The sequence below is a fragment of the Trachemys scripta genome, chromosome 14, assembly GCF_013100865.1.
Source record: "Trachemys scripta elegans isolate TJP31775 chromosome 14, CAS_Tse_1.0, whole genome shotgun sequence".
Taxonomy (NCBI): domain Eukaryota; kingdom Metazoa; phylum Chordata; order Testudines; family Emydidae; genus Trachemys; species Trachemys scripta.
Window position 1 is genome coordinate 14138663 of NC_048311.1, and position 27007 is coordinate 14165669.

The 27007-nt window shown below is 45.6% G+C and overlaps 1 protein-coding gene across 1 annotated transcript in view; it reads right to left on the reverse strand.

Annotated features, from left to right (window-relative positions):
* Positions 1-5856: 5856 nt before the first annotated feature.
* LOC117887408 (heparan sulfate glucosamine 3-O-sulfotransferase 3B1-like) overlaps positions 5857-27007 on the reverse strand; it is a 46129-nt gene continuing 24978 nt past the window's right edge. Inside the window, exon 2 of the mRNA XM_034790003.1 lies at positions 5857-9584. Coding sequence (XP_034645894.1) covers positions 8966-9584 — 619 coding nt within the window. The 3' untranslated portion in view covers positions 5857-8965. The remainder of the gene's footprint in view (positions 9585-27007) is intronic.

Here is a 27007-nt window from a genome sequence, read left to right on the forward strand (position 1 = left end):
ATTCTTTTCTCTTTGAGTCAGTACTTATCTCACTGTCCCAGCAAGGCATGGGGAGATGCTGTGCTCATGGTGATGTGTCCCTACCAATTGTGAAAGTAAAGCTCTCATGGTGCTTTCCACGCGAGTATGGGTGATAGTTCTGGGTTCCTGTTTGGGTCATTACATTCTGCCTCCTAAATCCTGCCTGCTGTTTCTGTTACTGTCCCTCTCGCACACATCCTTAATTCCCAAGGGATTGTCACCTGCACTCCCTGTCCCCTCCAAGTCGCTGTGAGTAGTGCATCTGTACCTCTACCCTCCTCCTTAGCCAACCCAAACCCATATCTTACGTCTAGCTCACATCCGGTGGCACCCTGGCTTGAGCTGAAGAGTCCTGCACCTACTGAGTTCCAGGAAGTGGGCGGGCACAAGCCCACCCATGTATGAAGGCCCCTTCCCCAGCCTAAGAGGAGGAGCGACTAAATCTGAAGCCCACTGGCTTGGCTGCTGCTGCTGACATAATGAGCTCTGCCACATTAGCTGTTATCAGGGAAGGAACAAATGAACAGGAAAATGTGCAGCAGTTGTACTAATTTACCAGCAGCACAGTGCGATGTCTTCTGCCATGCATAGACAAGGCTGTGTTTGAGCTTCATGCACATCTGTTATCCTGTAAGGCAAAGCTTCTCTGGGAGTTTTATCCAACCTAGGTTCAGCCAGATTTGGTCCAGAATTTGTCTCATGCCAAAAAGTTGCTTTCATTTATGCAATCTAAACCAAAGATCTGTCTACTTAGTCAAGGGCCTATCCCTCCCCAGGGTGTGTCAGGGTCAAGTGCTCACTCAGGCTCCAGTCATCCAATAGGAGCAGACAGCATCAGCTGTTCTAGCTGGGCTTGTCCCTTCCAGGGTTCAGAGGAAACAAAAAGAAACCAGTCCTAAACAAGCCACCAGCCTTTCTCCCTTTAGGGGCCTCGGGCAAGCCACAGTCCAACTCAATGGCCTCTGGTCCGTCACCAGAGAGTGTCTTGTGGCAATTGTTTATAATCCAGCCCACCTCTCTCTCCGGAAGCTCAGACAGTTCATAGGTATGGCTGGAGGCTCCACCCTTGACCGGACCTCTCCTCATGAGCTGGAAGATCAGATGTCTAGCTTCATCCTCCAGTCTCAACATGCCGGCCAGGGCCACTTGAGCCCACAGCACTGCCTTAACCCATTCCTGTCTGGTGCAGGGTTTGTACCCCCCTCATAGGGCCATAGATCATCAGCTTTACCCTGACATCCCTAATCAGCTTCCTATGCCAATTGCCATATAATAGCAATCACTACAGTCATAGCCCCAAACGCTGCAGTATTGCTATGATAAACTACAGCGGTGATAGTCAGACCTCAGTGGTTCAGGAACCAAAATGGCGATCAACATTACTCAAAACAGTCTCAGGAGTGTGAATTCATTATTTCACACGAAAGCTTATGTTCTAATAAATTTGTTAGTCTCTAAGGTGCCACAAGTACTCCTGTTCTTTTTATATATATGTTTGTGTGTGTGTGTGTGTCTTGGTATCCTGACCAAGTATTATTTTCTCAACTACAATTGGTTAATAATATCATAAAAGCATCCTGATTGGCTAATAACTTAGATTGGTTAATAATTAAATCATGCTGTTTTAACAGTATGTGCTGCAAACAGCCGCTTGAATTACAGCCCCTCAGACAATCACTATCATACGCACATCTCTCTCCATCAGGTCATTAACCTTCTGTTTCAGTTGATGTTTCTGAGCCTTGTCTCCTTTATCAGTGCCCTCTGGCCACCCTATCTTTTGGGAAATCCCTTTAACACGTCTCTCTGAGGAGTTCGCCTCTCTTTGCACTTAAGTCTTTCCCTTGGTCTCCTCATTCCATTTAATGAAAGGATGCCGAGCTGAGCTGCAAAACCTTGAAGGCCCTTTTCAAACGCAGAGAGATCTAGATCCTCAAGCTATTTAGGCACCTATTTCCCATTGACATCATTAGGAGATAGACACTTAAATACCTTTTGAGGATCTAGGCAGAGTCTACTTGATCTTTCCATATCAGCTTATTAACCAGCACCTGGGGTCCCCTGTTGGTGGGAGGGTTATTGCCAAAGGTCATCTGTGTTTAGGGATGTCTTGTCTGAGTTTAGTTCTCCTTAGGGAGGCAGTCCTGTTTTGCCATCTTTTCAGAAAGGAAAGAGACCCAACAAGAGAGCTAGGTTGGGATTGGAAATTGTAGTTGGTGGGGGCTCATCTACCCTAGAAGTGCTACAGTGGCACCAAGGCAGCTGCGCCGCTATAGCGTGTGTGGTGAAGACTTTCTCTGCCGTCTGCATAATAAATAGCAACAGGCAGGTGTTATGTTGGCAGGAGAAGAGAAGCTTTCCTGCCAACATAGCGCTGTCCACACCAGCACTTAAGCTGGTGTAACTTACGTTGCTCAGGGGAGTGGCTTAATCACACAGTGACATAAATTATACCGACATAACCTGTAGTGTAGACAAGCCTTGGGGCTCTGTCTAGTTCCTAGTGGACAAGCACCCATGTCACAAAACTGCTCTCACAATCTGCCCTCTACAAAGATGTCAGGGACTAAATGGGCCCGTAGCCTCACTCCCATTACTTTCAATGGAAGTAAGGATTTGGGCCATGGGGCCTCAGCTGTTTTGTCGATGCTGCTAGCAGTGGGACCATGCAGGGGCAGCTTGCATTGATTGAGCCCATGGTGTTCACAGTCCTGGTTAAATAGAACAGTGGTTCCCAAAACATTTCACTAAGCCAACCCACCAACTGCATTTTGTTTTTTGTTTTGCAACCCACCCAGGGTGCAGATTCATGGCAGGGGGACTTAGGCCGCATCTTTCTCCTCCTCACCCTACTAGGAGGGCACCAGCCACCCACAGCAGCACCCCCTCTCCCCCAGCACTGCAACCCTAATCCTGGCCTGGTGCAAAGGGGAGGCCCTGGCAGGGGTGTTTGGAGAGTCAGCGTGCCCTGCACTTATCCTACTGCAGCAGCACCTGTCTGATGGGGCTGAGCTCGGCTCTCTGCTCCAGGCATTGTGACCTAGCACACATGGTCACCATGGATGGGTGGCACAGCCAAACACAAGTGGCACTGCAACCCTGTTGCAATGCCCAGAGTGGGGAGCCGGGCCTAGTCCCCCTGGTGGGTCAAGATACACCATTTGGGAAACACTGAAATAGACGACTTTACTTTCTCCTTCCCTTAATACAGCAAATCTACTAGCACTAAGGACTGGGTCCTGTTCCAGTGCAGTCAAGGGCAAAACTCCCGTTGACACAGAATAGCATCTAAGGAACAGACTCCAAAGAGAGACAGCTGAACTTGAAGTAATATGCAAATTAGATACAATTAACTTAGGTTTAAACAGAGACTGGGAATGGTTGGGTCATTACACTAATTGAATCTATTTCCCCATGTTAAGTTCTCCTCGCACCTTCTATGGGTCATCTCGATTATCACTTCAAAGGTTTTTTTTCTCCTGCTGCTGAAAGCTCATCTCAATTGATTGGCCTCTTACAGTTGGTATGCATACTTCCACCTTTTCACGTTCTCTGTATGTATAAATATCTTCTGTCTGTGTGTTCCACTCTATGCAGCCGAAGAAGTGGGCTGTAGCCCACAAAAGCTTATGCTGAAATAAATTATTTAGTCTCCAAGGTGCCACAAGTACTCCTGTTCTTTTTGCGGATACAGACGAACACGGCTGCTACTCTGAAACCTAAGGAACATCAGTGATTCAACTAATACAGTAGAACCTTAGAGTTAAACACCTCAGGAATGGAGGTTGTTCATAACTCTGAAATGGTCATAATGCTGAACAAAACATCATGGTTGTTCTTTCAAAAGTTTACAACTGAACATTGACTTAATACAACTTTGAAACTTTGCTATGCAGAAGAAAATGCTGCTTTCCTTTCCCCCCCCCCCCCTTTTTTAAGTAGTTTATATTTAACACAGTACTGTACTGTATTTGGTTGGGGTTTTTTGGTTTGTTTCTTGGCTGTGTTGCTGCCTGATTGCATATTCCCAGTTCCAAATGAGGTGTGTGGTTGACTGGTCGGTTCGTAACTCTGAGGTTCTACTGTATAGTGAATTTTACACCTGATGCAACTCCCATTGCTATAATGGCAGTAGCATCAGATGCTAAATTCACTGTTAATTACATCATTGATGTTCCTGAGTTGCTGTCTCGGCATACTTACTGTGTATTACTGGCCAAGGCCTCCTCTATCCCTAGTGATAGAGAATATATTTCTGTAACTCAAGGTACTCAATCTACTGGCAAGAGGGACAAACTGTCCTATGATGCTCTCTTGCAAGGTGCTGAATGCCCTCACCTCCCGTTGAAGAGCTAAGGGCCCACAACCTCTCCAGAATCAGGCCCTCAACGCTTAATTCTGCATCACTGAAGTCAACAGTCAATTGATCTCACTGATTTCAATGAGAGTTTGATCAGCCCTTGTGGCTGTGATTCAACAAAGCACTTAAGAACATGCTTACCCCATGGAAGCCCATCCCTATTCAATAAGGCCCCCCAGTTCAGGAACGCAGTCCTGTTCAGGAAGGGCACTTAAGCACATGCTTCAGTGATGAATTAAGGACTATGTTCACATATGCAGCCTCCACTGACATTAATGGGAGTTGTCTACAAATATTGGGTGGCAGAATACAACCCCAAATGCTACCAAAATAAGCATGGAACATGATGTCCTTTATTCACCTCCACAGGTTACAATGAAAACAAGCGTGTCTATGATTTGGTAAAATATATTTTATTTGTTCATACAAAGAAATAGTATGAATTATCAGAATTTCATTTTCCTAGAAACATCTTTCTCTGTGTAAAATTAATTTGTGTTGTACATACCACAAAATACTTGATTTACAATTTTTTAATTTTTTAAAAACAAATTGGCTATTCTATAGTACCATGTTACAGACAACACATCGCTAATATCTGTACTGCACTTCTGAATACAGGGCTGAATGAAACTCAGCCATAAATTAATGTTACAATGTGAAAAAAGAAAATCTAACCACACCTCTGAGTTTAATGGTTTATCCTTCTTGAAGAAAACAAAACATGATGATAGCATTGAGTCCATTATTAGCAACCCAGATGCATACTACAGGGAATCCAATCTTGGTTGCCATATTGCTTAGGTAAGGCCTTTTATATTAATTGGTCTCTCATAAACTTCATTACAAAGGCTGTTCAGCTAGGATTAGCAATTTGCTTAAGGTATTCAGAGTATCAAACACCATATATTTCTATAATCCAACATGGTTGCCTCATGAAACCATTCAGTACCAAGGCTTGATTATACCAACTAAGCCAACAGCCTGGTGAATTTTGTACAGTTGAGAAAGACATCAGGAGATCAAAAATTGTTACAAAGAAAGCGATATACAGAGAGATCAGGACACCTAAATCCTCCAGTATATTAAAAAAAAAAAAAAACACCCTAAGAAAACAGGTGAAATGAAGAAATGGCAAAGTGATAAATACCTGAAGTTTGCCAAGTACTGGAAGAAATGGGATCACACGGTTGGACAATGTTGTCACTTCACCAGAAAGTGACCCTGGTTTCATAAAAGCCAAGTGAACAGCTGGAGAGTTATTTCTTCCTGACCATGCAGAGCCACCAGATACAAGGCTTAATGCAACACACTGCATAAGTTCTGCAGTAGGAAGACACAGGGATTCAAGTTCTAGAATAACTAGTGTCCTAGGATGCTGCTTTACAAGATCTAAAGCTTTTTTCTGCAATCATTCAAGACCCTCAAGTTAGCAGGCCCTTATGGTAAATTGAATATGCTAGTCTATTTATCACTCAGTAGTAGAGGTGGACCAAGACCTGCAGTCCATGGCGAAAGCCTGGGCCCAAAACACACACCCACACACACACCCACATGCCCCTTGAATTTTCATCTGTTTTGCAACCCAGGGCTCCCTCTGCACTGCAGTAATGAAGATGCCACACTCTCTATTGTGGCTTGCCACAGTATTGGCTAATGTGTCGATCGGCTGATGGAACTGCCTATGGCAAAACAATACTGTTTCACGGGCGAGATTTCACCTTTCCTTGGAGTGGGAAAGGCTCGGGGGAAAAAAACAAATCAAAGGTTGCACCATGCTCCAAAACCAACCGAAATTAGACTGTCATTATAGAGCTTGATACTGCAAAGTGCTAAGTATCCCCCTGCCTCACCCAGCTGGGATTTGAGGGTGCTCTCATATACCTGTCGTTCTCCTCTCCCACTGACCTGGGTATGGTCCCCTCCCACACATTTCCCAGTGACATTGATAAATAGGGGAGCTGGGTCAGGGGAACCTTTTGACTCTGTATCTACCTTTACTTGCCATGACATTACACTGCTCTTGTAAACAAGTTAAAATTCCCTGTTAGTCATTAGATTAAACTAAACACCCCTTGGGTTTGGAATGGGAGCAGATCCATCCACATTTCAAGGGGCAGCATTTTACTGCAAATCTCATTATTACAGAGACAGAGGGCTGGCGTCTGCTCTCAGTACCATTAGTGTAAGTGAGATCAGAGCCGGACCAAGCGAGAGCAACATGGGCCTGTTAATTGAATGGTTCGGAAGGAAAGTTATTGCATCTGCATGTCCATCATTAAGCAGCTGTAGTGGACAGCTGTATAGGACAAAACAAGAGCAAGGAGGCTGTTAAAGTAAAAGCAACATCTGAGGAATGCTATATGACAACCACCACCACAGCTGGGTATTGTTTAGTAATTATAATGGAGGGGTTGCTGACCGGGGGTGGCCACTAGCGTCTTCAGCCTGGTGCTAAGGTATACTGGTGACACATATGAAACCAACATATCAACATAATGAAATCATGTATCTTTTACCCATTGCTGTATCATTATACATGCAGTTGTCTAGCATTTTATTACACTGCACATATATTATGCAAGTACTTGTTTATTTACACAGTAATGTCATAAGGTTTATTTAGCCAATACCTTGCTGCTCCCACTACATAGTATTTATAGACATTCCTGCACGCTATGAAAGGTGCAATTAATAGCTTGTTTAATCTACATTCAGGGTTAAACTGAAGTCAAAAACAGCCATGTGTACCCTGTAGTTGCCCTGGAATGATGGTATGGCCCTGCTTTAATTAAATTCAATGGGAATTAGGATCAGGATTTTCTGCAGTTACCCTAATCACTAAGAGGTCCTTTAGAGATGGGTGAACCTCAGGTGGTGAGGATAGACACTCAAAGTTTGTGGAGATTCTCCACACCACCTAAACCTGCAAAATTTGGCCAGAATTATAGGGAGAATCATTCATTCACTCACTGCTAGCTTCTGCCAGGGCTGTAAATTCTGCAAGAATAGCTATTCTGGGGGTGGGTCAACATTTCTGGTTCCACTCCTGGCCTGACAGCAGAAACGCTCTTCTGAACAGCTCAGCTCCTCAAAAAGTGTTTGGTTCAAACCACAGGCAACATGTTGGGTTCTTATTTTAACTGGTTGTCCCATCATCGCTTATGTATTTAAATGATCAACAGTTACACCTCTGAGCAAAGAGCGGTCTTGATTAATATCGGAGCCCTGTGTGATTCAGGGTCTTATTTTCCAAGTATTTGGGGTGAATGTATTGCATGTGAAATGAGAGACCAGTGGCAGTAGATGCAGGCAAGTACTATGCAAGTATCCCTAAGTAGTTCTATGGATTCATTTAAATCCTGCCTGGTAACATCCCCTTCCAATTCCAGGTAGGGGCCTGTTCTGGACAGACTCTTGATGAAGTATTAGACCAAAATGTAAGGTGGACAAGACAACATCAAAGAGGAATAAGGCTGAAGCCCCCCCTCACGCATCCCCACAAATCATTGCACTGGTGACCTACCTCATATCCCCAGCTGTGCATGGACTCACAGTGTCCCCTACCCACTCCTCGGGGGACACTAAATCAGTGACAGACTCATCCCCTGGCTTTTGCTAATGGCTCCTCTGGTTCTATTGATTTCTTTGGTGTGTCAAAGCAGATGCGCTGCCTGCATGCTCGACTCTAGTGCGTTTTAAAATGGGTTCCATACAAGGCGAGTGTATACATGGAGGAGCTGAAATTTCATTTACTACAACATAGTTCCACCCAGCACTTCACATCTTTAATAAGAATAATACATTTTTTAAAAATGCATAGAGTCCCCACCCAGGAAACCTGTTTGGGCCAGGAGGGGGAGATTCTCCTTGTTTTTAAAAACACACCACCACAGACTGATAAGACTGCTCCCCCCTTGCAGCAAAATCTCATGCTATTGGTGCTCTTTTCCAAAGGTGCACCTTATGCACAGAAGCAAACAGAAGTCTCCCAGCAGCAGTATGGCTGGGGAGTGTGGATACTGATGGATTTTGCACATTATAACGCCCCTGTAAAGCAGCTGCTGTGTTGGGCCTCAGCATCTGAGCTTCAAAGAGCAGCACAGCTCTCCCTCCCCGACTGTTATTCGGAAGGCAGGAGGGAACGTGGATGACAGGCCAACAGATCTCATGCAAAAGGTAGGGGGACAGATACTCAGGAGTTGGAAGATGACAAGTAAATGTTTATAAAGGCCTAATACCCGTAACGAAAATAAAATTGTGCTTTCCCCCCCCCCCCGCTTCCTTTTTAATACTAATTTCCTCTAGGTAAATGGAAGCACCGTCAATTATAAACCAAACAAAATAAAAAGACCAATATTAGAATTAAACACCATGGAATGTTAAAAAAAAAAAAAAAAGGTTATGGGCTAATATTCTAGACAGTGTGGTTAGGCAGCTTAGTGAATTAATTACTTAAAAATTAAAAATAAATTATTATAAAATAGATTTCTGTACATTTTACATACACACACACACACACATATCTTTATAGAAGCAAGCTGCACCATGGGGTAATTACAAGGAGACACTGTCGTGCCAGCCTCAGTCCCAGCCGAAGTCGTGCCCAGTCATCTGGTAGAACTTCATGTTGAAAGGCCTGTAGAACTCCCGCAGTCTCTGCACCACCTCTCTGTCTATATTGGGGTGGGTCCTGCCTTTCGTTTTCCCCAGGCAGTGGGGTTTGCTGCTGCCTTCAGCTTTCTTCAGGCAGGGGAAGCCCTTGGTTTTGTTGAAGTAGAAGTGTTTGTCCGTGATGATCCTCTTAAGGCCCAGAAAGTCCTGGACCCTGCCCAGCTCCCCAGCGGGGTCGCTGATCAGCCTCTCCCCGCTGACGAAGAGGATCTGCCCAATGGGAAAGTAGAGGAGCCAGTTCTCCAGGTGCTTGGCGTAGATGCCAATCTGGATGGCGCTCCACGAGGTGTCGATCAGGCCTGTAGTCCTGTTTTTGAAGGTCAGGCTCTCAAAGGTGGGGATATCGGGCTTCTTCGAGAGAGTCTGCGTGTAATCGGAGATGGCTCGGGTCACAGGATCCCGCACCACCACGATGAGCTTGGTGCCCTTCGACATGGCGGAGATTCGAGCAGGTGCTTCCTTGGTGACAAAGTAGCTAGGGGTTTTCTCCATGGTGATCTGTCCATCCAGGGTTCTGGGCATCAGGTCTCTGCCAAGAAAACAAATGCACTGGTTAGGACAGCAGGATAACTCATCCCTTGCAATGTAACCTTTATGGGCCCTGCTATCAGCATAAGTCTTATTAGTGTGACTTGCAAATACACAAAGTAGTCAGGCACAAGGTTAGACTCCTGGCAATTATACCACAGTAGTGATTCATGCTCTGTGTTTGGCTTGCTTTAAAGAGACTAGTCCACCTCCGTGGGGTGTGAATTAGCTGCAGCCTTGAAACTACATCAGTTCAGCAAAATGGAATTGAAATATATTCATCAGAAAAAGCTGGAGCACAGAGAAAAGGAATCATTCACCCTCGGGTGCCTATGCAGATTGCCTGGCCCAAAGGAAAATCTTATTTCCCTATTACTTTGCTTTTGTAAAGGTTACGGGACTTAATTTCTAATGGGACACCCATTGCTCTTCTCTTTTGTAACACGACACTGGGAAGTTTTCTAATGTGCATCACAAGAGAGACTATCGCTTCCTTGTGAAGCATAAAGCATGTACAAGTGTGTGCAATGCAGCAAGTTGAACAACTGCACACTGACTTGTCAACATCAGGTCCACCATGTATACTCAGTGGAAGAGGCCTCTTAAATTCTCCCAATTCTCTTTTCCTCTAGACCCCCTGAAAGTGCACGATTGTTTCCTATAATACTTGTACAGCACCTAACAGAGTCCTGGTCTATGACACACAAAATAATAAAAAAACAACAACAACTCCTGTTGACTTCAATGGGAGCCATGATCATGGACCCAAGGGAAAAAACTTGAGCCCTGTGTTTTAATATCATGTAATGTGAACGTATAACATTCAGAGAATCCTTAGTCTAGGACAACAGCTTCTGTGCACTTTGGCTAGTAATTGTTTGTACAAATTATACCCAATCCTATAATACTTAACTCCTTGATGCAATGTATCAAATCCACTGTAACTTGTGTCATACTAATAGAGAATACAAGTGAAAAAAAAGTCAGTATCCCACATACCTCCTCTTAGGCATTCCACCCACTAAGCTCAAACATATTGAAACATCATAAGGAAGGAGCACTAGGGCTCTGTAATTTAACATGCCAAATGTTTTCACATCTATGTGCTCCTCTTTCATTAGAGGCAAGATTTGCTTAGGTGCAGTCTAGAAAACTCATGCCACTTAAGCCCACAGTAGGTCTGTGCAAAGTGGCAAGAGGCAAAACCTCTGTGGGAGGGCAGCTAGTCTTTGCACCTACTGCGTACTGTGGGAAAGGTTTTCGTGCCAGCTTTCCACAGGTCAGCATGTAGGGCAATGATGGGGCAGGCCAGTGGAAATGCTGTCGGATCCATGTTTAAATGGATGTAGTGTCCTACCATGCAAGCAGCCAGAGGAAGTGGATTTCACCTCTCCCATGCCCTTGCATTTCACCCACAGCAAGGCCTAACTCCACACGCTTCATACAGATGAAGTGCTATTTATTCATCGCATGCCATGCCTGATCTCTGGTGCCAGATGGAACCTGTGCTGCTCTATCAAATTCCCAGGATGAGTGAATCTCCAAAAAACACTCTACCAAGTAGAAGAGTGATTTTCAGGAGAAGCTGCTCTACAAGTGGCGAATCCCATAAAAGGTCTGTTTTCTAAGCCAATCACAAAATATAGCAGGCCAATAATGGCACAGCGAACAATTACTAAATCTCACCAGAGCCGAGGCTGAATTTGACAGGCCACTTGTTCACCAGTGTCTTTTTTTTTTTTAGGAAACTGAACCTGATCTCCATATCCTGTGCTGGCTGTCTCCTGGCTTAAGATGTTGGTTTTGACTTCTGAAGCCCTACTGGCCCGGGAGCTACCTATCTAGAAGATGGTTCACCCCTGCGACCTACTGCAGCAGCTGCGGTTGGCAGAGATGCCTACATAGAAGCCCCTTTGCAAGTAGAAAGGGGAGTCTGTTAGCGTGCTAGACCTTGGGAACTCCCTTTCTCCCCAGGTTTGAGAGAGCCAGAGCTAATTAGCCTTCAAGGAGGAGATAAGTAGTCTCCATCTCTTGCTGTCTTCAAGACCGGATGCTTTAGCCAAGCAAGTTATTGGGCTCAACATAGAGTAACTGGGTGAAATTTAAGGACTGATGTTACAGGGAGGACAGACTAGATGATCTAATGGTCCCTGCTGGCCCTAAAGTCTGCAAATCTAGGAAGGGCTGAGCAGTGGTGGTGTGTAGAACTCTTGGATGCACAGGGAGGGGGAAGTAGAAGGAATCTATTTTTATTATATTTATGGTGTTGCTGGGTCAGTTGATCCAATCGGAGAGGAAGTGACAGGAGTGTTTGTTTAGTTTGTTTTCTAAAAGAACATCCAGGGCACCAAGAACACTGGTCAAGTGCTCCATTATGCTTTGTATAAATCCAAAAACTAAATAACTAATAAATCACCTCCAGCAGGTACAGCAATTAAATCCACAGGTCTTTGGGATACTGGAAAAGAGGGATTCACTGGGAGAAGAATCATAAATCTCATGGTCTAGTGGCCTCCTACCTTTACAGATGTACATCCATCTCCCAATAGATTTACAAAAGAGCCACAACTGGCCAGAACCAGAATTCATGTGAAGTGCTGCTGACACACCTTAGCTCCTGTTGGCTTCAGAGTGAGCTGAAGGTGCTCAGTTCCTTACAGGATTAGCTCAAGAGAGTTTCAAAGCAAAGTTGTCTGGGCTCCCCCTACTGGATCTGCAGTGGCATTTTGTGGAAAGATGGTGTTCCTAGAGCTATGAACTTCCTTGCTGAAATGCTGGCACAGGTACAATAGCAGCAGCCAAATAGATTCACAATGTGCCTTCCTCTGCATGTAAAAAACCCAAAGTCTGTTCTTTGCCAGTGAAGAAGAATAAAACTGGTAGGGAGAGAAATGTGATCGTCAAGCTTTTCAGAAGGTATTCCAGGCAAAGAAGAGTAAGAATAAAGACCCTCTCAACATGCATTAGAGTTGTTGAAAGTGCCACCAGGATCTAGTTCCAAAGCAAAGCTTTCCCACTATGCGCTGACACTCTGCTGTATATTGGTAGCGTCCCAAGACCACCAACAGAATCACAGAGATTGTCTCACAGGGTCTGCCTTGTTTTAAAAGGCAGTGTACAAAGCGAAAGGACAACAATTGCATTTGATGGACAATGAAGCCTGTTGAGACTAAGATGGGTTTGAACATTGGATTAAAAACAGCCTCATGCTTTAGGAACATTAAGATCAGTATCTAGGTCCAACTTTGATGTTCTGGCCCATCTCTAGCAGAGATCTACATATGGGTCTTCCATGCTTTCCTAAACAGGAGAGTAGTTGGCTTGCTTGCGACTAAATAGGGGAAGCATCCAAGTCACAGGACTACAGGTTTACCAGATGGCCTGAGATTTACACAGGTGGAGAAGTAGCTAATGCCTATTGATACCTAGCTTAACTAATAATAGATCATGATGATTCCTAGGTGAGCCACCATCGGATTCATGTGTATATACAAAGGGCAAACTGATTTCATCATGGCACTAAGGGACCAATCCCTGCACATACTGAAGTCCACAGTAAAACTCGTTGGCTTCGGTGCAAGTAGGAGTAGGCCCAAGTCGTACAACCTAGTCGCTCTGAAAGGGACTGATGTGCGTTCCAGAGCTGCAGGAACAGCAAGAGCAAACTAAATCAGTGGAGAAGCACCATTGGAGAGAAGAAACAGTGGTCAGAAGAACTGCTGTAGCGGACACGTGTTGGCAGGCTGTAACCCATCAGGATGAAAGGAGGGGAATCTAACTTTGCCCCACTATTGCTGATCTTCTGTGCATAAAGGCTAAAAAGGCTAGTGTGCTGCCCCGATGGCTCTGTAATGTATTCTACAACTGCTCCTCATTTCTAATACATAGGTGCAGCTCATGGAGACTACAGGGTCCAGCCTTGACCTGCAGAAGATGTACATCCAAGTTAAAGATCTGGGTAGCTTCAATCTGCTCTGTTTTGTGCAAATGGGTGTGGCTCCTGATAAACTGTTAACACAGGGGGAGATAAAGAAACGGGAGTTAGCCATTGGCAACCTTAATACCCTTTTACACCTTTGACAACCTCTCCCATACTTTTTGGTTGGGCAAGGTTTGGGTGCCCAATGCTTTCAGAAAGCTAACAAACCCCACCCTTGGCAGTTCCCAGCCACTCCTCATACAAACACCACGGCACACTGGGCCAGACCCTCAGCTGGTAGAAGGTTGAATAGGTCCATTGACTTCAGTGGAGCTATGGCAACTGACACCAACCGAGGATTTGGCCCTTAAAGCTTCCGTGGAAGAGAGTCTCGGCAAAGCTATGAAGTGGCTGTGTGAGCAGAGAGATGCATTTTCCACAGGCAGAGAGCAGAGTGCCTAACTCCGAGCTCTTAACATGTCAGCGAAGATAGAATTAAAAAAGCTTTTCCTTTAATGAATATTTGTTCAGCAAAGCTTCACCCATCGTAGGCGAAGTGATAGGCTTACCCTAAAGATGGATTGGCCTACTTTACCTATTAACCACTTAGATTCTCTTTATTCATTCTTACATTAATCTAACTGCTCTAATCCCCAGGCCCTTTGCAGGCCCCGATTTTTATTAATAAAGCAAGCACACATAAATGTTTAAAACAAAAAAAACCCTGCACTCAAACTGCAGCATTTTAACACAAACTCTTCCAATCTGAAAGACAGAGAGATAAATTTACAAAGTCACAATGACAGGTGGCCACATGGTAATCCAATCCCTGATGCCTAATGCCCTTTGTGGCAGCTTTTTGTCCGCACAGAGGGACTCTGAACTAATCTGTTGACACTTCTCAATAAAGAATATCGAGAGAGGCTATTGTCAGTGGGAGGGGATGGGTGGATGAGGGAAGGTTTACAAACTGTTGAGCTGTTATTCATTTGTATCAAGTCGGCAGGTACAACAGACCTACGTTTGCAAGGGTACATTTTCACTACCCGCCGTATCGGCAGGTAGCAATCGATTTATCTGGGATCGATATATCTCATTAAGCCGTGATATATCGATCCCCGAACGCGCTCACCGTCGACTCCGGAACTCCACCAGAGCGAGCGGCGGTAGCACAGTCGACGGGGGAGCCGCAGCCATCGATCCCGCGCCATCTGGACCCCAAGTAATTCGATCCAAGATACGCAACTTCAGCTACGCGAATAGCATAGCTGAAGTCAAAGTATCTTGGATCGATTCCCCCCCCCCCCCCCCCCAAGTGTAGACCAGCTCCAAGAGAGACAAAAGCTTTCCCCGAGGGTAGCAAGGGTGTATGTGACTGACTAGCTATACTGATGGAACAGAAGCATGTCAGGGGTGGTGTAGTGACCCTTCCTGGGCCTATTCCCTGGGGAAAAAAACAAATGCAAGAAAGTTGGCTGTGTTGGGGGAGAGGAGGATGGGTGGAAAGCTAAACCTGACTAGAAAAAACATTTCTGAATCTAGGTGGCATGCAGAGCCCAGTTTGCTAAACATGTGGCATGGATTATATCCAATACAATTATCGCCCGAGTGGTTCTTATTGTCAGGAATCTGATCTGGAGGTGTATCAGCAACATCCACAGCATGGCAGATTTTAGCTTTAAAAGTTTCTCCTTCCCTCCCACATATGTCCATAGAGATTGTATTCACCTCTGGTGAAGTCTGAGACGAGCATTTCATTTTAGCCCGCTATTTCTAGCTGATCACAACTTATGTCATATTTACACTACACAAATATTGTTTTCCTGCCTCTCTACGTTTCTGTCCACAAAGCCACATTATGCAGGGGGCAGGTTCTCTGCAGTATTTCAGAGATGCTGTGAGAGTGGAAACTGAGTAAGCACCTTTCTGGGGTTGCCAATGGGGTGGGGCATCTGCAGAACTAGAGGTGCCTACTCCTATACCTCTCTTTCTGAAGCCTCTGGCACAGAGACCTATTGAGGCATGTCAGAGAGGGGAGAAGGAGCAGACAAAGTGGGATGTCCTTCTGCAATTGCCAGAGGAGACCTTCCAATTGGAAAGCAGCATATAACCCCAACCCCAGACACTTCTCCTTGAGACAGCTTTGAGCATGGGAGCAAAGAACTCCCGTATTCTAATTCCAGCTCTGTTCCAGTTGACCTTGGGACAATCACCTCCCTGCTCTGTGCCTCAGTTTCCCAAAACAAGGCTTATAAATGCCTGTCTCATGGAGGGAGAGATGAGATGAGACAGGGATGTATTTTGAGTGGTTTGAAGATGAAGAGAACCATTTAAATATTATCTGGATAAGCATGAATAGCCCAGATCCTCAAAAAGGTATTTAGGTGCCTAATTACCATTTACTACAATGGGAGTTAGGTGCCTAGCTACCTGTGAGGATCTGGGTCTAAATGCCTCGATGCTTATCTTGCCAAATTTACAGCTCTCCCTGCTTCAGCTCAGGCTACAGCCACAATGAGAATGACTTTTTGGTGCTGTATTTCCAGACTTCCCCTCCAGCTGTTCCCTGGAAGGAAGAGACTGAGGCAAAAGGGAAATAAAAAAGAGAATGGGGCTCTTTTGCAGACGCAATACACGACGACCTGGTATTTCCTATGGAAGGTGCTCAGGCACCCTGATGGACTGTCTAAAAACCCAACTAGTTTAGACTGAAGGTCCGTGTGCTTAGCAAAATCCCCTGCAACCACTTCCAACCAAAGGCTTCAGAAGACCAGCTGAGATGCGCGGAACATCTCTGAGATACTGAACTTCAAATGTTATTTATGACCAGGGAAAGGCTGGCCTTGAGATGGCTAAAATCAGCCTGAACATAACACTTCCTAAAGCTGCAGTGTAGATCTGTAAAGCATCTGTAGCCTTAAATGGTGAGGGAGGGATGCAAAACTTTAGACACCTGACAAGCCAAAGCACCAAAAGTTACAGGCTGCTTTTGAAAAGCTGGACCTTAACCTCTATGTGGATAATACTTCCCTAGTTCCTGGGATGTGTTGCCAGGACAAACTGGTTACTGTTTGGTAAGTGCACAAATACTACAGAGATGAATGGAGAGCAGGAAACCCCCATAAATAAAGCTCTTCTCCCCTTCCTGGGCTGCAGTGGGGAAGGTAAGAGTACCCCATGACTCTGTTAGGGATTTATAGAGCGCTAGCCAGCATCGTCCCTAGGTAATGACAACAGCAAGGAGGTATGAGGCAAATAAAAATGGTCTCTGTTCTCGGCTTACTAGGGTTTGGTCACTTGTATTTTTTGCTTTGTTCTATCCTTTATGACACAATGAACCACCCCACATTAATGAACTAGGCTGCAGGTGCAACAGAGGGGAAAACTCTGTAAGGAAACAGAATTCAGCTTCGGGCTTTGAAAGGTTATCTCCAGCAGGGAAGGGAGGGAAAGATTTAGGAGACTGACAGCTTACACTAACCAAATGAGGGCCACCACCATCCTCTGTCTGGAACTGGTGGGCAAAGGGAGGGGTGAGATGGTGCTGTAGAACCTCTGTCATCTTAACAGACCATTTTTGGAAGCAAAAATAAACCCCCTTGGATGCTCCAGTTTCACATATCGAGTTATCTTTGCCTATTGGGAAATTAAATGAGCTCCCCCTATCTCCCTTCATTTGCATTATGAATATTTCTTTAGGTGAAACACACTCTTTAAAGGTTCGGTTCCATCCTCTCCCTGCACTGCTAGCTCTCACTGCAAAGAGGAAAAAAGTGGCTTTAGAGGGCCATCAGGAATATAAATTTAGCTCAGAAGAGCATGTTCAGCTGGGGGCCCGGGAAGATTTGGAGACACTATAAAGAGGGGATGGGGGGGAGAATATCCCCATTACTGGCACCAAACAGCTTTGCTTTACATTTCATCCACTTTGCTAGGGCGATAACCAGTTGTTCCTAGTCTCCGAGATAGCAGGTTGCTGACAGGAAGTGGGAGAAATTTACAACAGTTATCAACGGAGCTGAGGGCTAGATTAAAAAAAGCTGCAACAGAGCCTGATAGACAAGAGAGCACTGAAAAAAAACTGGGAAGCTGAAAATGCAGCAATGACAGCTTAATACCAGCCTTTGTCTTTAAAAATGCAGTATCAGTCTCTTGTTTTCTGCACACTTTATTGCACGTAGGTCCTTTGCCAGCTTCTGTAGAGAACTAACCCAGGACTATTCTCATTTAACCCTGGCTGCAGCTTGCATCCTTCCAACTCACCCTGATTTAAATGACAGCAGAAGATACCCAGCACCCTGCAGGAGCCAGCCCCAGTCACTAGCTAATGTGGATGCTAAGGCAGAGGGCCCAAGCAGAAGGGCTGAGAGACATACTGAAACATACTCCTGGGTTTCTTTTAGCCCTACTCCACCCTCCTGGAGTTGGGGCTGGGGCCTGATCCAGCATGGCGCTGATCTCAGCAAGAGCTGAAGGTGCTCGGCAGGACTGCAGGACTGGGCACAGCTTCACTGGGATGTCCAGCGTTAAAGAGGATTTTGAAGGACTTCATGGGAAGAGGCAGGAGCTGAATAGTACCTTCCAGTGATGCAATAAAGACTATTTACTGCCAGGTTTAAACTTCTGGAACATGGCTTGAATCGTGATTGTTTCTGACATCACAAGTAAGTTTTGAATGAGCTAAGCAGCTTCAAGACAGACTCCAATGTCAGGGAAAGATGGTCTGGTCTGAGCATGGCTTGAGGGGAGGGGGAGGAAATCAAAGGAGTTTGCAGGGGGAGTTTTGAAAACCCTATGAGAAATGTTCCTCCCTCCCACCACAAGGTATGGAAAGGAAGCTACATAAAACGTGAAGTTATTTTGCTGGCCGCGCCAAACTACACTTCAAGTTTTAATGGTAGCTCTTTCCTCCAGCTCAATATTAAAATAATGGGATCCCTGAAAACTGGAAGAAATACTGTTCTAAAGCAAGAACCTGACAGGCCCAGGGAATGTTAAAGTAATAAAGTGTTTAATTACATCACAGAGGCTGCCATCCACACCAAGGTCATCTGGCTTTGAAGTTACCATTTGGCTTTTATTCAGCATTCTCACAGCAGTGGATGGGGCATGGGGAGGATATTGATAAAACCCCATTTAAGAGCCCGATTCTGCTTTGTTTGGTTGGGGAGAAGTATACATTTTTCACATGAAATAAACGGTGGGTTGGAGGACCACGCCCCCTCCCAACATTGCACCCAGGGCCCTGACAGTAGCTCTATCACCTCCGCCCCACAGCACACACCGCATGAGCTCCTTCATCTCAAGTAGGAACCCATTGTTTGGGTTGGCAAATTACACAAGAAAACCTGGAGTGATTGAACCAACCCGGGCAGTTTTGGAAGGGGTGTAAGTTGACACCATGCTGTCAAACGCATGCCATGGAATTTACACAAAACAGATGATGGGAATTAATGAACTTCACAGTGTGTGGGGAAAATAAATAATCGGGGCTGAAAGACTCACCAACTGCCTCCCCCACCTCTGCCACTTCTCCCCCATCTGTCGGGGAAGGGGGAAAGACCCCCCCCTCCACAGTCCTGTTCAGGATTTTTGTACAGCCAAGGAAGAGACCACTCCCAGGTTTCCAAGGCCCTCCTGATTCTGCTATGTAAGTTCCATTATATGAATGAAGAAGTATTTCCAGTCCAGTGTTTAGCCAAGGGTAAGGGCCTCACCCAACTCCCACTGAAGTCAGTGACAGCTGGATCAGGCACTAATTTCTCTGCCAGTTTGCTTTTCTACGGTTCGCTCTTTGCACTTCTATAGTGCTTTCCAAAAGTATACAAAAACTGAACTGCTTTAACTACACTAGAGCAGAGCAACGCCTCCAGTGTGGAAGCAGTCATGCTGGTATCCAAGGAGCTTTATACCTGTATAGGATCTCCTATATGGGAAGGGGAATAAGCTATGCTAGTATAAACCATCTTTATACAGCTATAATTGCATCCCCACTGGTACACTTTTTTTTTTTTAAATATAAACTGATGAATATCACACCCCTGACCAAAATAGTTATCCTGATGCAAAAATCCAGGCTTAGATCAGGCCGAAGCATTTCATAGTGATTCAAACACTGAGGCAGGGAAAAAGGACCACCCCCATTTTGTGGGTGGAGAAACTGAGGCTAGAGACAAAATGACTTGCCCCAAATTGCACATTCATAGATTCCAAGGCCAGAAGGGACCACTGATCATCCAGTCTGACCTCCTGCATAACAGGCCAGAGAACACCCCCAAAATAATCCCTAGAGCAGAGCTTTTAGAAAAAAAACCCAGCCACTCTTGCTTTTAAAATTGCCAGTGATGGAGAACCCACCACAACCCTTGGCAAGTTGTTCCAATGGTTAATTACCCTCAGTGTTAAATTTATACCTTATTTCCAGACCTTTTTAAGGTACTGAACCAACAAATATCAGGCTCTGCAAAGCCTTGTCTGGGGTTCAAACCCAGGCCTTCTTGCGCCCAAAGCAACTCACACTTCTAAACTGACAAGCTACTTTCAATTCCCAGCCCCTGTGACAGAGCTGGGAGTAGAGCCCAGCCATCCAATTTCTCAGTCATAGGAACACAGGACTGGAAGGGAGCTCCTGGGTGACTGAGTCCAGTCCTCTGCCATTTCTGGTGTCCCATCATATAATCCCATTCATAAATCCACCAAGCTCCAGGTTGTTTGTCACCTTAATGGGAGTAGTGACACTGCACCCCATATTCTTAATAGTGATATGATAATGGCATATTTATGACATTTTATGCAAGACAGGTCATGTTAGGGGTCATTGGAAAAGTTATGATGTGCCGAATATGATTATCCCATTTGTATGCATGTATCATTTTTGTATCTGAAGTTATAAATATTGACTATGTATCTGTATTTCAAATATAGTTACACCTGGGTAACACCCACTAGACAAGATGCTTTCAGCTGGTTGGGAAAGGCCTATTCAGGGCAATGAGCCATTAGGGAAAACCATAGGCCTTAGGAGAAGCTTATCTCCCACCTCGTGAGCCTTCCTGAGAACACTCCAGACAGCCTGTAAGTGATGGCTGCTATGACTCTACAAGGACATGTGACCAGGCCACATGATTCTGGACTCCATCTTGGAATGTCAGTATTTTTCCTACAAACCAGTCTGGGAACCAAAGTTTTGAAACAATGGGTTCCCACTCTATGCTAAAGCTATAGAAGTCAGGGAGTGACATCATCTGGGGTTCTTCACTCCCCACACAAGACGACACCTGGAAACACCTGAGAAACAAAGGCTGAACAGGGGGAAGTGCTGGACCCAGGCTAAAGGGATTTCTAGCCTGTGTATGAAACATCTGGGGAGTCCAAGCTGTAAAGCTTGTCCCATAAGAATCTGCAGCCCACCTGTCTCAGCCAGGGTGAGAATTTGCGAGTTCATATCTTTTCTAGTATCTTAGACTTAGTTTGTGTTTTGTTTATTTACTAGGTAATCTGCTTTGATCTGTTTGCTATCATTTAAAATCTACCTTTTGTAGTTAATAAACTTATTTTATGTTTCAATCCAAACCAGCAAGCTTTGACTGGAATACTTGGGAAAAACATCTGCTTGATTACCACGTGTGCATTGTTCTCTTCACATTGAGGGAGAGGCCAATCGGGTATTAAACCCATATACTAGCCACATTTGACCAAGATAGGACAGTACTGCTGTGGGGTCCTAGGCTGGGAAGCTGGTGATTAGAGCATGCACGTAACTGCAGCTCGGTGTGTCCCTACCTGTGTGAATGCTGGTGAAAGTGAAGCTGGAGGGCTTTGCAGCTTGTCTAGTGGGCAGGGAGCCCAGGCTGATGGGTCAGAGGGCTCAGTGGTACCCCTGTTCCAGGTGGCACCCCGGGGGGGAAAACCCATCACAGGAGGCTGTTCCAGAACCTCGCTCCTTTGATGGTTACAAACCTAATTGTTAGCCTCAATATATTCACGGCCTGTGCTTTAACCCCCTAGACCATGTCTCCACAGTCAGAATATATTCCAGACTGAACGTATGTTTAAAGGTATAGACAATTTACTGCATCACTAGCTCTTTGAAAGATCCGATCTGCTACCTGCTTTTTGTCCTAGTGTTTGCCAATTTTAATTCACACTTTGTTATTCTGGTGCAAGTTTTTGGGTGGATTAGCCATTACTGTCTCCTGGCTTCCTCTGGAGCTTACACAGGTGAAGAGGCCTATGACAGGAGGGTTAATGAAAGGAGTTGTTGATTGCCTTTTGAACGGAGACCTGTGTACTTGGAAACCACTGTTGGCTCAGTAGGACTTACCCTGTGCCACCCCTTCTCCTCCTCACCCCAGCAGATTAAATCTGCCAAGCATCTCTTAACTTGAAAGGGACACCAACCCCTTTTAGAGATGATAGGGAGGAAGTGACACTGCTAGGCTTCAAAAAAAGCAGCAGCTCGACAAGCACACCAGGTGAAAGGAGCACATTGGGCTCATTCTTCAGGGACGTGAAATGTGGTATTAGAAACATTGTTTAACTTGCACAACTGCCTTATAATCATAGGACTGGAAGGGACCTTGAGAGGTCATCTAGTCCAGTCCCCTGCACTCATGGCTAAGTATTATATGCTTAATATGCACTGAGTTTGTTATTAGGCTCCAGAGCTGGACTCCTGAGGCCTTAAATAACATGAGATCCCAATGTCCCTGAACTCGGGGGAGGATGCGGGAGAGGAGAAGGCATCTCTGACACCCTGACAAGAATGCAACAATGGTATGGCCCTTTATAATTAGAGCTTGTGTTTGAGTTCGTGCTAGCACTGGGATCTGTTCTGAAAGCAAGAACTCAGCTTTGCAGATGGAGCCAATCTCTACCAATCTACAAGTTTCTTTTCCCATCCCCACCTCTTCCCAGTATACAGAGGCACTAATAACCAGGCTGGTTACTTTAACAAGCTGCGCAGGGTTGCCAACTTTCTACTAGCACAAACCGAACAACCCTGCCCTGCCCCTCCTCCAAGGCCCCGCTCTCCCCATCCTCACTCACTCATTTTCACTGGGCTGGGCCAGGAGGGAGTGAGTGTTCTGGCTGGGGGTGCAAACTCTGGGCAGGGGCCAGGGATGAGGGGTTTAGGGTGCAGAAGGGGGCTTGGGGCTGGAGCTGAGGGGTTTAGCGTATAGAAGGGGGCTCTGGGCTGAGGGTTGGGATGTGGGAGGGTGTATGGGCTCTGGGCAGGGGCCAGAAATGAGGGGTTCAGGAGGGGGCTCCAGGCTGAGGGATTTGGGGTGGGGGGGGGGGGTTGGGGCGGGGGCAGGGGATGTGGATGGCATTTGCTCTCAGGCCTGACCTACCCTTAAAGGCTTTCCCAGTATAACTATTTTTGTCAGGGGTGTGGCTGTTGACTGGAGTAGTTATACACCAGTAAAGGCTTAGCATGGATGCAGTTACGTGGGTATAACTCATTCTCCTTCCCCTCCTGGAATAAGTTATATCAGTATAAGCAAAACCACTTTTACACAAGTAAAACTGCATCCACCCTTGAAGGGGAGTTGCCACTTTAATTACAGGATAGCTAAAACTTTCTAACTCAGACAAGGCCTCAGAGTAGCTCCTGAAGAGCCTGGGTTCCCCCACCCCCGCATCACCAACAGAAATTTTTATTTGAAATCTACCCAGTGGGGGCTGGGGCCTGTTTCTAAAGTCACTGTGTAAAGGTGCATCACTGACTCTCCCCAGGCTCTGGTCGGGGGTAGAAATCCAGCTAAAACAAAACCACTATATCCCCTCCCTCACACCTTCACCCATTAGCAATGGGCTTCTTTTGAGGTGCTACAGTGTGTGGATAGTGTTTTTCTCTTCTCCTCCAGTTACCAGCCAAGAATCTGGAAGCATAACATGCTGAGAACCTCCAGGAGGAAGCCTCTTCCTAGGGGATTTTCAGCCCCAGTTTACGTGCTGGGGAACTTTGGAGAAATATGCCAACACTTGGATGCTTAAAGCAGCCCTCTCAAATCCAACCTCTTTCCCTTCTATCAGTGTGCCATCTTATCCCCTGAAGTGTAGTAGTCAGCTGTGATTGCAGAGCAGTTTGGAGATTGCACATGCCAGTCAAAGAGAAGCATGGCCCTGTGGCTGGGAGCGGGGAGAATTTTCTTGGTGGCCTCATTCTCCACTGCTTTACCTTGCCCAGTTGTTAATCACAGGGTGGTTAGGCCCAAATCACTACCACTCTGAGCAGGCAGCATTTACAGCTGCAAGATGGCATGGTGTAAGGCACTGAAGAATCAGGACTTCCTTTTGGGGAGGGAGAGACATGGGAGAGCTCCAATCCTTGTCTCCTGTTTCTCAACAGGAGATTCAATGGAGCAAGCAAAAATTCTCTTTCCTCCAAGCTGCTTCTTCACTAGAGCCGGTCGAGAAGTTCAGGGGACCCTGCCGGCTCATTAGATAGAGCCTCCTTTTTATGTAAGCACTGCAGCCTCTTTCTGTTTTTGTACTTTAAAGCTCTGAACTTCCACTAAATAATTATCTTCCTTTCTTGGTGGGGGCAGTACTTTACACATCAAAAGCCTGCTTTGAAGGGGCCTACTATAATTTTAGATGAAGTGGTAAATATTCTGTTCACTCCAGTTATAGTTATAATCCCATTAGAGAGGGCCCCGAGAAAGCAATGGCATTATCATCTAGTGAGCATCTATGAGGATTTTGGGGGGGGGAGGGGAAGCACATGGCAGAAGGCAAGTAAAGAAGTGAAAGTAACAAAAGATGCATTTGCCAGCTCCACTCCCCCCGCCCCAAAAGATCTGATCTCCATTGTCCTGATGCTTCAATGGTGCTTTGCTCTGTAAGTTAAAAAAAAAAAAAAGCTTTTGAGTGCAGCAAGGGGCAGGGCTGAAATGAGCATCTTATTCCTTTTGGTCACCTCCAGCTTCCTTTCAATCTTTGCAGGAACTACACCCCACCCCCTGTTCCCCTCCCCCAGGGTGGCAGATCCCCTTAACAAAGAGCACCAGTTCCTGTTCCTGGTGGGGGTGGGAAGGAAACAGGGGGGGTAGTGCTTAGATTAAAAGCTAATTGCTGTTTATGGATGAGTTCTTTAGAATATTTCTCATCATTACCAGACTTCACTGCCCACTGGCTAAGTCAGATGAAATTAGAGTAATCTGTCTATTTCCTTAAAAAAAACCATGCATGCTTCTGTGCTGAAGGGGGGGGGGCTACTGGGAAACATAAGTTAAAGAAACCCTCTAAACCCAGCAGGAAACATGATGGAGCTAAATGGCAAACTAGGATCAGCTGAAAAAGACTTTAGCCCCAAGGACAGCTACCTGGATGAAGCTTTTTGGGGATTTTTTTTTTTTTTTTAATTCTGTAAGAATACCTCTTAATACCTTGTTTAAAAAAAAAAAAAAAAAAAAGAATTACCCAGACTTTTTCCCCTTCCATCAATATTCTGATTACCCCAGTGTACTCCTCCCCCTATAATGGGCAAGTCTACACAACAGCCGGGAGGTCTGATTCCCAGCTTAGGTAGACTTACACGCACTAGCTCTGTTTGAGCTGATGCCTACATAGAGCACTGCGGCTACACTGGTATGGGCAGGAGCTTGGGCTGGCAACCTGTGTATGGACCAGGTGGGGATGATTTGGGGGGGAGGGCGGCGGAAAAAAAATTGTACTCTTGCAACTAGCCCATTGCAGCCAACCTGCTATTTTTAGCACACTACCTTGAGTTGAACTAGTGCATATACATCTACCTGAGCTGGGAACAGTGGCTCCAGCAGCTGTGTAGATGTACAGGTTACTTGGTGTTCCTGGCTTCATGGACATTAATATGAATCCCTCTTGACCATCAACATCATCTTAGATTTCTTTGTACAATATTCCTGACTCCACCCCCTCCAACATGTTTCAGCCTAGTGCACAAACAGGCCTGATTCGGATCGGTAACACTGATTTCAGCAGATATAAATTGGTAGAGTGGTGTACATTTTGAGTGACTGTTTGGTTCTCACCCCATATTAAAGGGAGTTCATTATTCCAGTTGCCTCCTGGATTGCTGGTGCAAACTTAGGGGTAAAATGTTTTATGCATAAAAAACAGCTGCCGAGCTCTGAATCTCTGTGGAGAAACACAATTCTGGATTGTTGCAAAACACTTTTTGTTTTTGTCTACAGAGACTCAGTGCTTGGCCTTAAACATGGTTTCACTGGAGCCTTTATTAGGATTTTAATGTTAGGACAACAGCATAGGAGCCAAAAGAGCAAAAACCGCTAGTCAGTTTCCCTTCTCTCAAAATCCATAACATTAAGTCAATGTTAATTTATTGAAGCACTTTGTAGTTCTGTGTTGCCATCATTACAGCAGTAGCCCTGTTCCTTGAGTTTTGAGGCCATCACAAACACAGATAACGGGAGCCAGTGGTTGGAAGTTTAAGTGGGACTAGAAACAAGGCATAACTTTCTATCAGTGAGTGCAATTAGCCACTGGAACAGCTTACCATGAGTTGGGAAGATTCCACATCACTGGCAAGGTTTCAATCAAGCTTGGATGGTTTTTATAATCGATGCTCCAGTTCAAACAGGAATTCATTCAGAGATGTACTATGGCAGGAGTGGCTGAACGTACTGACCCTCCAAGCTGCATACAATAATCTTCAGACTTTTGTGAGCCGGGAGAGACACACACAAACTGCTGGGGTGTGAGGCTTCTTCCCCAATGCGCCCCCCCCCCCCCCCCACACACACACACAGGACTAAAGCCCCTAGTCCCCTGTCCCTGCAGGGCAAAAGCCACTAGTCCCACCACCCTGCTGCAGGGCAAAAGCCCTGAGCTCCTCCCTGCCCAGTCTTGTGGGTGGAGAACCAGGGGGCACGTGGGGGGCTCTGGGAGCCGCACTTTAACTGTAAGAGAGGCACATGCTCACAAGCCCCAGTTTGGCCATGCCTGTACTATGCAGGGTCAGACTATGTGATCACAACGGTCCCTTCTGGCTTTCAGCCAGTTTAAGACCCCCTTAGGATACAGATTTTTTTTTAAATGCAATGAAGATGCCTTCCTAGGATGAACCCCATCTTGTAGTGTGCGTGGAGGGAAACTGGAACTAAACCAGCTGACCAAGGACAGATTCAACAGTTACAAGCAAGCCAACAAAACAAGGCGGGAGTCTGAATCGGTAAAATCTTGAGTTCTCATCTAGCTAAGATGCCGTAATGGGAGAGATGTGAAAATAAACTTGGCTCTCATAGGCTTTAGCTAGCTCAGAGCAGGCTAAAGGAAGAGGCTTCACTTGGAAGCAGTTTAAACAGCTGATTAAGATAAAATCTGAAAAAGTTTGTAGCTGCTGGAAAAATCTAAGACAGCCCCAGCTGCATAGCAGCGGAGAAAAGGCTGTACAGATAATCTTTGGGACCAGTTCTATCCTGTGAAGTTAACAAGAGTTGTGCCATTGGCTTCAATGGAGGCAGGACCAAGCACCTTCATCAGAGCTGCACCATTAACAA